The 13492-nt window shown below is 40.9% G+C and overlaps 1 protein-coding gene across 1 annotated transcript in view; it reads left to right on the top strand.

The window, feature by feature from the left end:
* The first annotated feature begins 3929 nt into the window (after window positions 1-3929).
* Window positions 3930-13492, top strand: part of PREP (prolyl endopeptidase) — a 187548-nt gene continuing 177985 nt past the window's right edge. The window contains exons 1-2 of the mRNA XM_024755306.1: window positions 3930-4008; window positions 12576-12760. Coding sequence (XP_024611074.1) covers window positions 3930-4008; window positions 12576-12760 — 264 coding nt within the window. The remainder of the gene's footprint in view (window positions 4009-12575; window positions 12761-13492) is intronic.

The raw sequence follows: 13492 nt of genomic DNA, 5'->3' as shown, positions 1-13492 counted from the left end.
CCTGAAATAATACAGGTAAACTTTCTCTTCCTTCAGGATATCTCAAATCTCTCACATGGCTTCATTTTCTTTATAGTATCGTCATCCTTAATCATTTGGAGGATCTCCTGACAGCCTTTGGTGAATTTTTTGTACTTTCCTGTTTTATTGTATTTGCAGGCTTAGTACAGGCATTACTACAACCAAAGCTGCTGGCAGCTGAGCCAAAGGTGGAGCATGAGGGGGCAGATTCTTAAATTCAGCGCACCTTAAACTTGAGACAAAGTGGATGAACAACAAAATATTAAATCTCTTGTTCCTTTATTTCTCTTCTGCTACTTGAGAATCTTTACTATGTAACAGGAGACCAGCCTTGGGGATTGCCCTCTATTGTTTCAACTTGCTACATGTGTTTCACAGGGCGGGAAAGGGGAGGGTGGGATGAGTTGGGAGATTGGAATTGACATATATACACTACCACGTGTAAAAGTCTGATTCACTTTGTCGTACAGCAGAAACTAACACAGCATTGTAAAGCAATTATATTCCCATAAATAAATTAATTAAATGAATCATAATAAATAAATAAAATTGTAAGAAAAAAATGATTAAAGAAGACAATTTAGGTGTTACAAACGAAGCAGACAACCTCCTTTTCCAGAACAGCAAAATGGAGCAGAAGGCAGGAAGCACCAAGAACAAGGAAGAGAAAAATAGAAAATATCGGATTTGCTAGGGCCACATAGTTACCTTTGTTTGGGGTGAGAAGGCCCAGAGGTGGGCCTTGGAGATTGGCATTTGGGGATTGGCTGACTGGATAGGCTGTGTTTATAGTCAAGTGGAGCATTTACAGGGGCAGGAAAGCCATCTAAGTTTCGGTTTGCTGACCTGACACCCCAGTCAGGAGTAGCTCCATCTGGGGCCTAGAAAGTTATTTCAACATATGTAATTTTTAGAAAATCATTAAATAACGTTTTAGATTATTTTTAACCAGGTGGCACTCTGTTATACAGAGCCAACTGTCTCCCACCCAGTTTGAACACATAAAAAGGAAAATGCTGTCCAAAAGTCAGTCGACAAATCAGAAGCGTGCAAACTTGGGAACACCAGCAAATACGCTGGGCAATGGGACCCTGGACTAGAAACATCGTGACAGGCTTGATGAGGTGATGAGGTGAGAATAATAGCGATTCAGGTAAAGGCCTGCACCTGTGCAGGATAGAGCAGCTGCTGAGGTCAGAAGAGGCTAACATTTACTGAGTATCTTCTTGGTACTGCATCCTCTTCAGTGTGCTTTTCGCTTGAGTCATCTTGTAAATGATAGTTAAATCACACACTTGGAGTATGATTTTACCTAGTGGGGTAAGATAATGCAAGGTAAATGACAATGGGGCTGGGTGGGAGCTGACTATTCTATTTGCATTCACACTATGGGTGGGTGCATCATCCTTGAGTTTTATTGTACATGTTTGCAGATGCAGGATTTTGGGTTTCACTAAGCCCTGTGCTGCTAAGCTGCTGCATATGTAGAACTATGGCATCTAGAACTGATAAGATGATAACTTCTGCTGCTGCTGAGACCACATGGAGAGTCCTGCTTCCAAATCTAAAGTGAAAGGAGGGCAAAGAGGACCACCTTCAGCAAAGAATAGAGAGAAGTCACATTCTAGTTGGGGTATAAGTTCTAAAGTCACCACACTATAAATCATGTAGAGTCAACTTTATCTTTGGAAATTCCTTAAGTAGATTTTATATTGCCAGCACCTGGGTCACAGAAAGGTCAAAAGCCATGAATGATCTCCTTTTCTTTCCCTATGTATGTTTTCTAAGGCTCCCCTTCCTGGGTTCACTGTGAATCCTGTGGGAATGGTGAGTGAAATAGGAAGAGTAGCATAAAGGGATTTCCCACCAAAGCTTTTGTTGTTGTGGTTTGGTATAACACAGATATCACTGAATCTCTGGATGTTAAATGAGCTTTTGATGCAACTCTGCTGTTACCAGGAGAGTAAGGGAGGCTCAAAACCAGGTCATATAACTCAAGAAATTAATGGTTCTCAGTCTTAGAGCAACACACTCACAGAAGACTCCATAGCTACCTTAAAATGTTTGGAGGACTGTGCAGTGAAAGAGGAATTAGAACAGAGATGAGCATTTTCAAACAACTGGTAATGGCTGTCTGGAGTTCTGTATTAAAAAGAATGTCAGGTAACATCCTAGGTCAGTGGGAAGGAATTCTGCTTGACAATGATGTCAGTCCAACACATGAAAGAAAGCCAGTGCCCAGGTGTTACACGTGTTGGGAACAGAATGGCTCTAGTGGCATATACTGAGCACTTCAAAGTGGACTTCATGTGGGGTTGGAGATGCAGTTTTCTGTCATACACTCTGAAAAGTCAAAAAAAAGTCAGTCTGTAACATAGCGTTGTAGGTCAATTCTACTTCAATAAAATTTTTAAAAAAATTTTAAGTCAGTCTGGAAAATGAGAGAAAGAGAATGAGACAGAGAAAAAGGGAAAATAAGAGAGAGAGAATAGACCAATTTCTCAGAAATGAGGGAACTCACCACCCTAAAGAGCATTCTCCTTCATCCCTGATGAGTTTCCACTTCTCGTGCATTCTCTCATAAAGAAATCCATGTATCCTTCCAATAAATTTCCCTTTTTGGCTTTAGCTGGTCATCTGGGTTTCTGGCTTTTTCAACCAAACAATCCCTAAGAGACCTGTACCTCGGTGGGGGCATTTTTCAATCTCATTTACTTCAATTCAACCGATATTTATTAAATGCCTTTTTATGCTTCTTATGTCCACTAATTTGGACCAGTTATGAGCCTGGCCTGTGACTGGAATCTATGGAAGATTCAAAGGGAATAGCTGGCATAGATTATGATGAGACATAAATAAATGAAACAAGACAGAACATAACGAGACCCCTTAGTTCTTCCCACCCAGGTCACGTGTTCTGAGTTGTCTTTGACGTTCCGTCCAATCAGTGCTAGTGGGAAAGAGGTGTGGGTGGCAGTGGCTGAGACACAGCCCTTCTAATTGTCATAAGTGCAAACCTGAGGGATGAGAGGAAGTTTGACACAGGAAATAGCAGCCAGCAGCAGGGCTCTCTGATGATGACAAACACAATCCAGTGACGCTCTCTAATTAACAAGAATTTTTTAAAAATTTCTTCAGAAACTACTGCCTTAATCTCTGAAGATAATAAACCTTTAAAGTCTTGAATTGACTCACTATCCATAATGACTGAGTTACAAGTAGAGCTTTTATCCCACAAAAACCATTACCAGGACACAACTGATTAAAAAGCTAACCAAAATCTCTATCCCAAGTTAGAACTCTTACCTCTAGGAAGAGCCTCAGAGGAATAATAAACATACAAACAGTTTCTATATGTGTTCCAACTGCAAGGTCTAAAGCAAAGGAAACCCAAACCAAGTCCAGAATTGGGAAGGAAACTCTTTTCATTGGCCAGAGCAGCCAAATTTCCTCTTCTGAGTGATCTGTGCTTAAATAACTGACACCAGAACCAATGCTACTGCTGTCCCCAAATCAAATGTCTCTGTTGCTACCCCCCACCAGAGAATGGATTCTGAAAGTCTCCTTATGCTGCTTGCCTCTGAACTGAAGTCTCATACAGTGTATCTGGTCAGCAGAGCCTGGGGCACATGCTTGGGCCCTACCTGCCAGAGATGGTGGAAGAATAAGCTATTGCCTTTGCTCATGGGGAGACATCAGGAAATTCCCCAAACTCAGGAAAGTTGTTCAAAGGTTCTAGTCAGGCAGAATATGCCAGTGTTCATTATATCATCCAGAGGGTTTATTCCTCAGGCCTAAAATTCAACCAGTTAATAACCTAGTTTGGTAAAAGACTGTCAACCATCCCCCAGGACCATTCACTCCCCTTCTTCTTAGTAATATAACTCTCTCCAAGTCTACCTGGGCACATGGCCACCCAGCTAAAGACTACATTTCCCAGCCTCCTTTGCAAGTATGACCATGTGACTAAATTCTCACCAGTGGGATGTAAGGAAGAGGTAGCATTTGCAACTCCTCCATCTTTTCCTTAAAGATGAAAGTGCTCAGTCTACACTTCCTCTTTTCTTCTTCCTTCTGGCTTAGAAATGGCAACAACTGGACAAGCTACTTTGAATCTAGATATAGAGGCATATGTTGATGTTGTCAGAACCAACCCACACGCGTGGTTCCTAGGTGAACTTGCAGGGCAGTGCTGCCTTTTCAGCCCTATTAGAACACCTTTGGACTGTTACATGGAAAAGAAATAACTTTTCTCTTATTAAGGTGATGTATTCTATGGGCTTTCTGTTACAGCAGCTTAGGCTCCACACTATCTAATAAGCTTAGTCATTCAAGAGACATCACATATGCTTCTGGAACTCTTAAGATGCCTGAAGTACTAGAGGTAGGCTCGTAAGCTACCGGTGCTCTGATTGCCTTAGCAAGTAATGCATAACAAACAGGAACCCTGCCGTGGGCCTAAGCAAAGTTGTAAAACTCCAGGTCAGTACATGGAATATAGTAAGCACTTAATAAATGCTAGGTAGTTCTCTGACCCTTCTTTCTCAGGAATCATGGTAGCTGAGTGTCCTGAAGGAATATTATTGGCCTTACGTGGACTTTGGGAATGTTTTAAAAAATACTCACAAAGAAAATTTACCAAATTGTTGTCACAGCTAGGTTCCAGCTTAAATTTACTCAGATAAGAATTTAGGTAAAAGCAGAGAACTACGCTTGAATCTCTCTCTCTCTCCCTTTCTCTCCTGCCCCATATGAGTGTGTGTGTGTGTGTGTGTGTGTGTGTGTGTGTGTGTGTGTATATATATATATATGTAATGTTCAATTATATACTGTACATATTCCCAAAATATATAACTTGTTTAGGTGGAATGCTTGCAAAGATGGGGTCCTGGTTTACATTTGAATTCTTTTTGGAAAGAAATCTTTCTGCGATCTTTCAATGGACCCTAGCCAAGAAAACTGCTGAGTTTTCCATCCATAGGGGAGAAAAAAACCCACCTTGCTTAGATAAAGCTAGTGGCAAAAGGAGATTTCACAACATCACAGGGAGCATATAATGTTGCACGAATGGGGGAGTGGGGAGTTTGGAGGTTAAAGAGAGTGGGAATAAAAAGGAACTAGCAAAGGACAGAAGATGTGGCTTCAAGCAATGACTGTACTGTAATTATCTGTGAATCTGTCCAGTCCCCTCATTAGGTTGAACATCCATCCATTCATTCATTAGATTAGTGATGTTTACTGAGCACCAACAATTTACCAGATACTGTAGGAAGCAATGAAGACATATCTGTGAATGAAACAAAAGAAGGTATATAAAGAAAATTAAAGCGGGAGATTGGTTCAAGATAGAGCAGAAGGGCATACGTTCACTCCCTCTTGTGAGAGCACTGGAATCACAACTAACTGCTGAACGATCATCGACAGGAGGACACTGGAACTCACCAAAAAAGATACCCCACGTCCAAAGACAGAGGAGAAGCCACAATGAGACGGTACAAGGGGCGCGCAATCACAACAAAATCAAATCCCATAACCGCTGCGTGGGTGACTCACAAACTGGAGAACACTTATACCACAGAAGTCCACCCACTGGAGTGAGGGTTCTGAGCCCCATGTCAGGCATCCCAATTTGGGGGTCCAGCAGTGGGAGTAGGAATTCCTAAAGAATCAGACTTTGAAGGCTAGCGGGACTTGACTGCAGGACTTCAACAGGACTGGGGGAAACAGAGACTCCACGCTTGGAGGGCACACACAAAGTAGTGTGAACATCAGGACCCAGGGGAAGGAGCAGTGACCCCATAGGAGACTGAACCAGACCTACCTGCTAGTGTTAGAGGGTCTCCTGCAGAGGCAGAGGGTGGCTGTGGCTCAATGCGGGGACAAGGACACTGGCAGCAGAAGTTCTGGGAAGTACTCCTTGGCATGAGCCCTCTTGGAGTCTGCCATTAGCCCCACGAAAGAGCCTGTAGCCTCCAGTACTGGGTCACCTTAGGCCAAACAACCAACAGGAGGGAACTCAGCCACACCCATCAGCAGACAAGCGAATTAAAGTTTTACTGAGCTCTGCCCACCAGGACAACACCTAGCTCTACACATCACCAGCTGCTCCCATAAGGAAACTTGCACAAGCCTCATGCTAGGGCAGACAGCAGAAGCAAGAAGAACTACAATCCTGCAGCCTGTGGAACGAAAAACACATTCACAGAAAGACAGACAAGATGAAAAGGCAGAGGACTATGTACTAGATGAAGGAACAAGATAAAACCCCAGAAGAACAATTAAATGAAGTGGAGATAGGCAACATTCCAGAAAAAGAATTCAGAATAATGATAGTGAAGATGATGCAGGACCTCAGAAAAAGAATAGAGGCAAAGATCAAGAAGATACAAGAAACGTTTAACAAACACCTAGAAGAATTAAAGAACAAACAAACAGATGAACAATACAATAACTGAAATGAAAAATACACTAGAAGGAATCAATAGCAGAATAACTGAGGCAGAAGAACAGATAAGTGACCTGTAAGACAGAATGGTGGAATTCACTACTGTGTAACAAATAAAGAAAAAAGAATGAAAAGAAATGAAGACAGCCTAAGAGACCTCTGGGACAACAATTAAACACAACAATATTCGCATTATAGGGGTCCCAGAAGGAGAAGAGAGAGAGAAAGGATCCGAGGAAATATTTGAAGAGATTATAGTTTAAAATTTCCCTAACATGGGAAAGAAAATAGCCACCCAAGTCCAGGAAGTGCAGAGAGTACCCGGAAGGATAAACCCAAGGAGAAACACACAGAGAGACATAATAATCAAACTGACAAAAATTAAAGACAGAAAAATTATTAAAAGCAGCAAGGGAAAAATGACAAATAACATACAAGGAAACTCCCATAAGGTTAACAGCTGATTTCTCAGCAGAAACTCTACAAGCCAGAAGGGAGTGGCCTGATATACTTAAAGTGATGAAAGGGAAGAACCTACAACCAGGATTACTCTACCCGGCAAGGATCTCATTCAGATTCGACTGAGAAATCAAAAGCTTTACAGACAAGCAAAAGCTAAGAGAATTCAGCCCCACCAAACCAGCTTTACAACAAATGCTAAAGGAACTTCTCTCAGTGGGAAACACAAGAGAAGAAAAGGACCTACAAAAACAAACCCAAAACATTTAAGAATATGGTAATCAGAACATACATATCGATAATTACCTTAAATGTGAATGGATTAAATGCTCCAACCAAAAGACACAGGCTTGCTGAATGGATACAAAAACAAGACCCATACATATGCTGTCTACCAGAGATCCACTTCAGACCTAGGGACACATACAGACTGAAAGTGAGGGGATGGAAAAAGATATTCCATGCAAATCCAAATCAAAAGAAAGGCTGGAGTAGCAATACTCATATCAGATAAAATAGACTTTAAAATAAGGTGTGTTACAAGAGACAGGGAAGGACACTACATAAAGATCACGGGATCAATCCAGGGAAATATAGAGCAATTTTAAATATATATGCACCCAACATAGGAGCACCTCAATACGTAAGGCAGATGCTAACAGCTCTAAAAGAGGAAATCCACAGTAACACAATAATAGTTGGGGGCTTTAACACCTCACTTACACCAACAGACAGATCATCCAGACAGAAAATTAATAAGGGAACACAAGCTTTAAATGATACATTAAACATAATGGACTTAATTGATATTTATAGGACATTCTGTCCGAAAACAGCAGATTACACGTTCTTCTCAAGTGCACACAGAACATTCTCCAGGATAGATCACATATTTGGTCACAAATCAAGCCTCAGTAAGTTTAAGAAAATTGAAATCGTATCAAGCATCTTTCTGACCAGAATGTTATGAGATTAGAAATCAATTACAGGGAAAAAAAACATAAAAACACAAACACATGGAGGCTAAACAATATGTTATTAAATAACCAAGAGATCACTGAAGAAATCAAAGAGGAAATCAAAAAATACCTAGAGACAAATGACAATGAAAACACGATGATCCAAAACCTATGGGATGCAGCAAAAGCAGTTCTAAGAGGGAAGTTTATAGCTATACAAGCCTACCTCAAGAAACAAGAAAAATCTCAAATAAACAATCTAACCTTACACCTAAAGGAACTAGAGAAAGAAGAACAAACAAAACCCAAAGTTAGTAGAAGGAAAGAAATCATAAAGATCAGAGCAGAAATAAATGAAATAGAAACAAAGAAAACAATAGCAAAGATCAATAAAACTAAAAGCTGTTTCTTTGAGAAGATAAACATAATTGATAAACCCTTAGCTAGACTCATCAAGAAAAAGAGGGAGAGGACTCAAATCAATAAAATTAGAAATGAAAAAGGAGAAGTGACAACGGACACCACAGAAATAGAAAGCATCATAAAAGACTACTACAAACAACTCTATGCCAATAAAATGGACAACCTGGAAGAAATGGACAAATTCTTAGAAAGGTATAAGCTTCCAAGACTGAACCAGGAAGAAATAGAAAACATGAACAGACCAATCACAAGTAATGAAATTGAAGCTGTGATTAAAAATCTTCCAACAAACAAAAGTCCAGGACCAGATGGCTTCACAGGTGAATTCTATCAAACATTTAGAGAAGAGCTAACACCCATCCTTCTCAAACTCTTCCAAAATTTGCAGAGGAAGGGACACTCCCAAACTCATTTTATGAGGCCATCGTCACCCTGATGCCAAAACCAGACAGAGATACTACAAAAAAAGAAAATTATAGACCAATATCACTGATGAATATAGATGCAAAAATCCTCAACAAAATACTAGCAAACAGAATCCAACAACACATTAGAAGGATCATAAGCCATAATGAAGTGGGATTTATCCCAAGAATGCAGGGATTCTTCAATATATGCAAATCAATGTGATACACCATATTAACAAATTGAAGAATAAAAACTATATGATCATCTCAATAGATGCCGAAAAAGCTTTTGACAAAATTCAGTACCGTTTATGATAAAACCTCTCCAGAAAGTGGGCATAGAAGGAACCTACCTCAACATAATGAAGGCCATATAAGACAAACCCACAGCCCACATCGTTCTCAATGGTGAAAAACTGAAAGCATTTCCTCTAAGATCCCGAACAAGACAAGGATGTCCACTCTCACCACTATTATTCAACATAGTTTTGGAAGTCCTAGTCACGGGAATCAGAAAAGAAAAAGAAGTAAAAGGAATACAAATTGGAAAAGAAGTAAAGCTGTCACTGTTTGCAGATGACATGCTACTATACATAGATAATCCTGAAGATGGCACCAGAAAACTACTAGAGCTATTCAATGAATTTGGTAATGTTTCAGGATACAAAATTAATGCACAGAAATCTCTTGCATTCCTATACAATAAAAGATCAGAAAGTGGGGCAGCATCAGAAAATCTACAAACAACAAATGCTAGAGAGGGTGTGGAGAAAAGGGAACCCTCTTGCACTGTCAGTGGGAATGTAAATTGATACAGCCACTATGGAGAACAGTATGGAGGTTCCCTAAAAAACTAAAAATAGAATTACCATACGACCCAGCAATCCCACTACTGGACATATACCCATAGAAAACCATAATTCAAAAAGACACATGGACCCCAGTGTTCACTGCAGCACTATTTACAATAGCCAGGTCATGGAAGCAACCTAAATGTCCACTGACAGACGAATGGACAAAGAAGATGTGCCACATATATACAATGGAATATTACTCAGCCATAAAAAGGAACGAAATTGGGTCATTGTAGAGACGTGGATAGACCTAGAGACTGTCATATAGAGTGAAGTAAGTCAGAAAGAGAAAAACAAATATTGTATATTAACGCATATATGTGGAATCTAGAAAAATGGTGCAGATGAACCAGTTTGCAAGGCGGAAAGAGAGACACAGATGTAGAGAACAAATATATTGACACCAAGGGGGGAAAGCAGGTTGCTGGTGGTGGTGGGATGAATTGGGAGATTGGGATTGACATGTGTACACTAATATGTATAAAATAAATGACTAATAAGAACCTGCTGTATAAAAAATCTAAAATAAAATTTTCTTTAAATGGTTGAATTCATTCATTCAAAAAAAAAAAGAAAATTAAAGCAAGGATAGGAGATGATGAGTGACAGGCGTGTTCTCAGGTAGGATGATAAGGGAGGCTCTCTGAGGAGGGCATATCTGAACAGGAAACTTGAATGAAGTGAGGAGGGAGCCCTGTGGATATATATCTGGGAGTGACAGGCAGGCAGAGCATCTAGGACTGAGGCTCCACCTGCCTGGCACTGAGCAGGGGCTTACTTGGAAAGTTTCAGGAACAGAAAGGAAGCTGGTGTGGCGGAAGTGTAGCAAGGCAGGATGAAAGTCAGTGGAGATGTGGGCAGAGACAGGGTCAGGCACTGGATGACAATGGCCTTGTACTTTATAGTGAAGGACCCAGATTCAGTGCTCTCAGAATAGTTCCCGGTCACTGAGCCCAGGGCTTGGGTCTCACTCACGCCAAGGCCCCTGTGGCACTTTCACACTGTAGACACTATGCAAAGAAACTGGTTCATGTCTGCAAATAAACTACCCTGGAATAAACTCTAGACAGGCACATTAGGTATCCCCAGCCATGCGAAATACCTGTGTCAGGTTTACTTAGAGATTTTGGCAATTCTCTGCACAAATGAGCTTATCTTTGTCAATCAACTAGTTACATTTGCTACAATAAAAGACTAATCATTCTTATTTCCACATAATTGCTGATCTTGGAACTTGGCAGGCAACCGCTCAAGATAATAAGTGCCTGAAATGTCCTGAGACCTGGAGCAGCGATGGCACCTGTCTATTTTAGTAATCGCTTTGGCAGACTCCTTCGAAGCATTTGTTAAATAATCTACTTCTGTGTTTTAGGAAAATTGAGTCTTGAGTCAATGACCCAGGAAATGCAAAGGAATGCTGCCTGCATGACAGATTCCACGTGTTGATAGAAACACTTTTCACTCTCAGATTCTCTAAGAAAATTATGAAATGGCATTGCTTCGCGTAGAAGTTTTCTTCAGTATATATTCATTTAGTGTTTATTTTAAAACTACATCCCCTTCTTTTTTAAGGAAGACATTTAAATTATGGGATTTTCTTTTTTCCTTTTTTTCCTGAGGCAAGAAGGGCCTTTGACTCCAGGTTAGATGAAGATACCCCGTACAGGACATTGAGAGCTTTGTGATGGCAACAGGAAAAGCCCAAGAAAAGAGAGAACCTTGCTGAAGGATACATGCCTGAAAGGGAAGGGTGGGCACTGCTGGGGGAGGAGGGAGGAAGGCAAAGAGCAAAGAAGATGAAGGAGACCGGGAAGTGACTATTATTTCAAGAGATGTCCTGATAAGCTTATTGCAGAGCGTGGAGCACGGTCAGTGACCTTTAACTGGACTCAGATTACATTTGCTGTCAGTGTTCAGTCGTCACAGAAATGGTCCCATCCTTTTGAAAGACACATACGAAGTAGAACTAGATAGGAACCACGTCTTTAGTGGCATTAGGTTTTCACCTGTTTTGTGTAACATCCGTATAGGTATTGAAAGCCACTCTACCTTCTCAACACTGACCACTTACCAAGCCAAGTAGGGTGCTGTGGTCCCCAATCTGAGCATAATAGTGGTGGGTGCTCACGTAGAAAGAGTGATTGTGGCAGGAGGTAGGGGGAGACAATCTGAGGGGGGAAAGAGACGGGATCTATGTGGGATGGTTTTAATTTCATTGAGACCATTTCTTGGAGGCTTTATTATCTTTAAGTAAGTTTTTATGGTAGTCTGCGATATGTATTCTTGAATAATTTTGTTTTTAAGAGTTTCTTCATTTTGTTTTCCCTTCTGCTCCAGAAGAGATGACATCTCTTATATTTTAAATCTCTTTTAAAGGATTTAATTTTATAGTGCCGTTAAGACCAAAAATATGTCAATTTAGTGAGGGAAGAGATTTAATTGCTTCAGAGCATGCACATTTTGAAAAATAAACATGTTTCTTTTTCTCCTTGGTCAATTTGGCAGCATGAAGTCACTTATTTGTGGCTGTTATTTGTCTCCACAATTTCCCTTAATAGTAGGTTTTACAGTCTCTATGTTCATGAAGCATTTCCTTATGTCTGGACCAAATCCCTTTTTGCTCTAATTTGAGGCCAGAGACTCTGTGGAGATGCTCACAATTGTCTATTGAATAGACAAACACTTGGAGTTTGTTTTGAAAACTTGCGTCTCTTTCCCAGGGTAAATAATCCTGATCTCACAGCCTTCCTCAATGGCAGTATAATGCATTCGTGACAATGTGCTCGTGTTTAAAATTGGTCACAGTTCTGCAGTCTCAGGACTAGTGCAAGAAATGCAACACAAAATTTACTTGACAATCCTACTTGATAATCCTATTATCCCTCTTACTGGAATGTTCCTTTAATTTACAAAATACTTTTATGAACAAGAGCTCATTTTATCTGGATCACAAATCTGTGAGATAAATATTTCTTATTTTTCTTTTCTTTCCTTTTTTTCTTTACAGATGAGGTCACAATCTCCAGCCACACTACCAATAAGTGGGAAAGCAGATTCAAGTCTGGCTCTTCTGAGACGAAGACCAGGGGCACTTCCACTCCCCAGCAGCTGCCTGCTACATGCAAAGCCCTGTGCCGAGTGTTGCAAAGGATACTAGGATGGGTACTCCACTCCCAAAGACCTGCTTACGAGGTAAGGAGAAAGGTCTTGGGGAGGAAATGGAAAGATTTGGGCTCTGATTGTTAAGTAGGGTTTGGGCAGGTGGAGAAGAAAGTTAGAAACATTCCTGGTGTGAGGGGACCTGCCTATGTGGATGTATGTTGTGCAAACTCATCACGTGTTAAGCCTGTATCTTCTCATGGTAGAGGGCACCCATCCTTGGAGGCATGATAAAGTGCCATGGTTAAGAACTAGGGCTATGAAGTTCCTGAAGTCTAGATTTAAATCCTGGATTCACCACGTACTAACTGTATCCTCCTGGGCAATTTCCTTCATCTCTTTTTGCTTCATTTTCTCATCTGTAACATGAGAGGATTAAATGTAACTATTCATGTAAACACACCATAAACATTAGTTATCATAGCACCAAAAATGCCTTTAGTTAGAATAAAGAGTGGATGGGGGTATTCCTAACTCATATCTCAGTTTTCTATTTCCCAAGGACATGATTCAAAAGCATTCTTAGGGCTTCCCTGGTGGCGCAGTGGTTGAGAGTCCACCTGCCGATGCAGGGGACACGGGTTCGTGCCCCAGTCCGGGAGGATCCCACATGCCGCGGAGCGGCTGGGTCCGTGAGCCATGGCCCCTGAGCCTGTGCGTCCGGAGCCTGTGCTCCGCAACGGGAGAGGCCACAACAGTGAGGGGCCCGCGTACCGAGGCAAAAAAAAAAAAAAAAAAAAAAGCATTCTCCCTCTCCCCTGCACT

This window comes from Neophocaena asiaeorientalis, unplaced genomic scaffold (assembly GCF_003031525.2).
Source record: "Neophocaena asiaeorientalis asiaeorientalis breed wild unplaced genomic scaffold, Neophocaena_asiaeorientalis_V1.1 scaffold105, whole genome shotgun sequence".
Lineage (NCBI taxonomy): Eukaryota > Metazoa > Chordata > Mammalia > Artiodactyla > Phocoenidae > Neophocaena > Neophocaena asiaeorientalis.
Note: the sequence above shows the minus strand (reverse complement) of the source record. Positions and strands in the feature narration are given on the sequence as shown.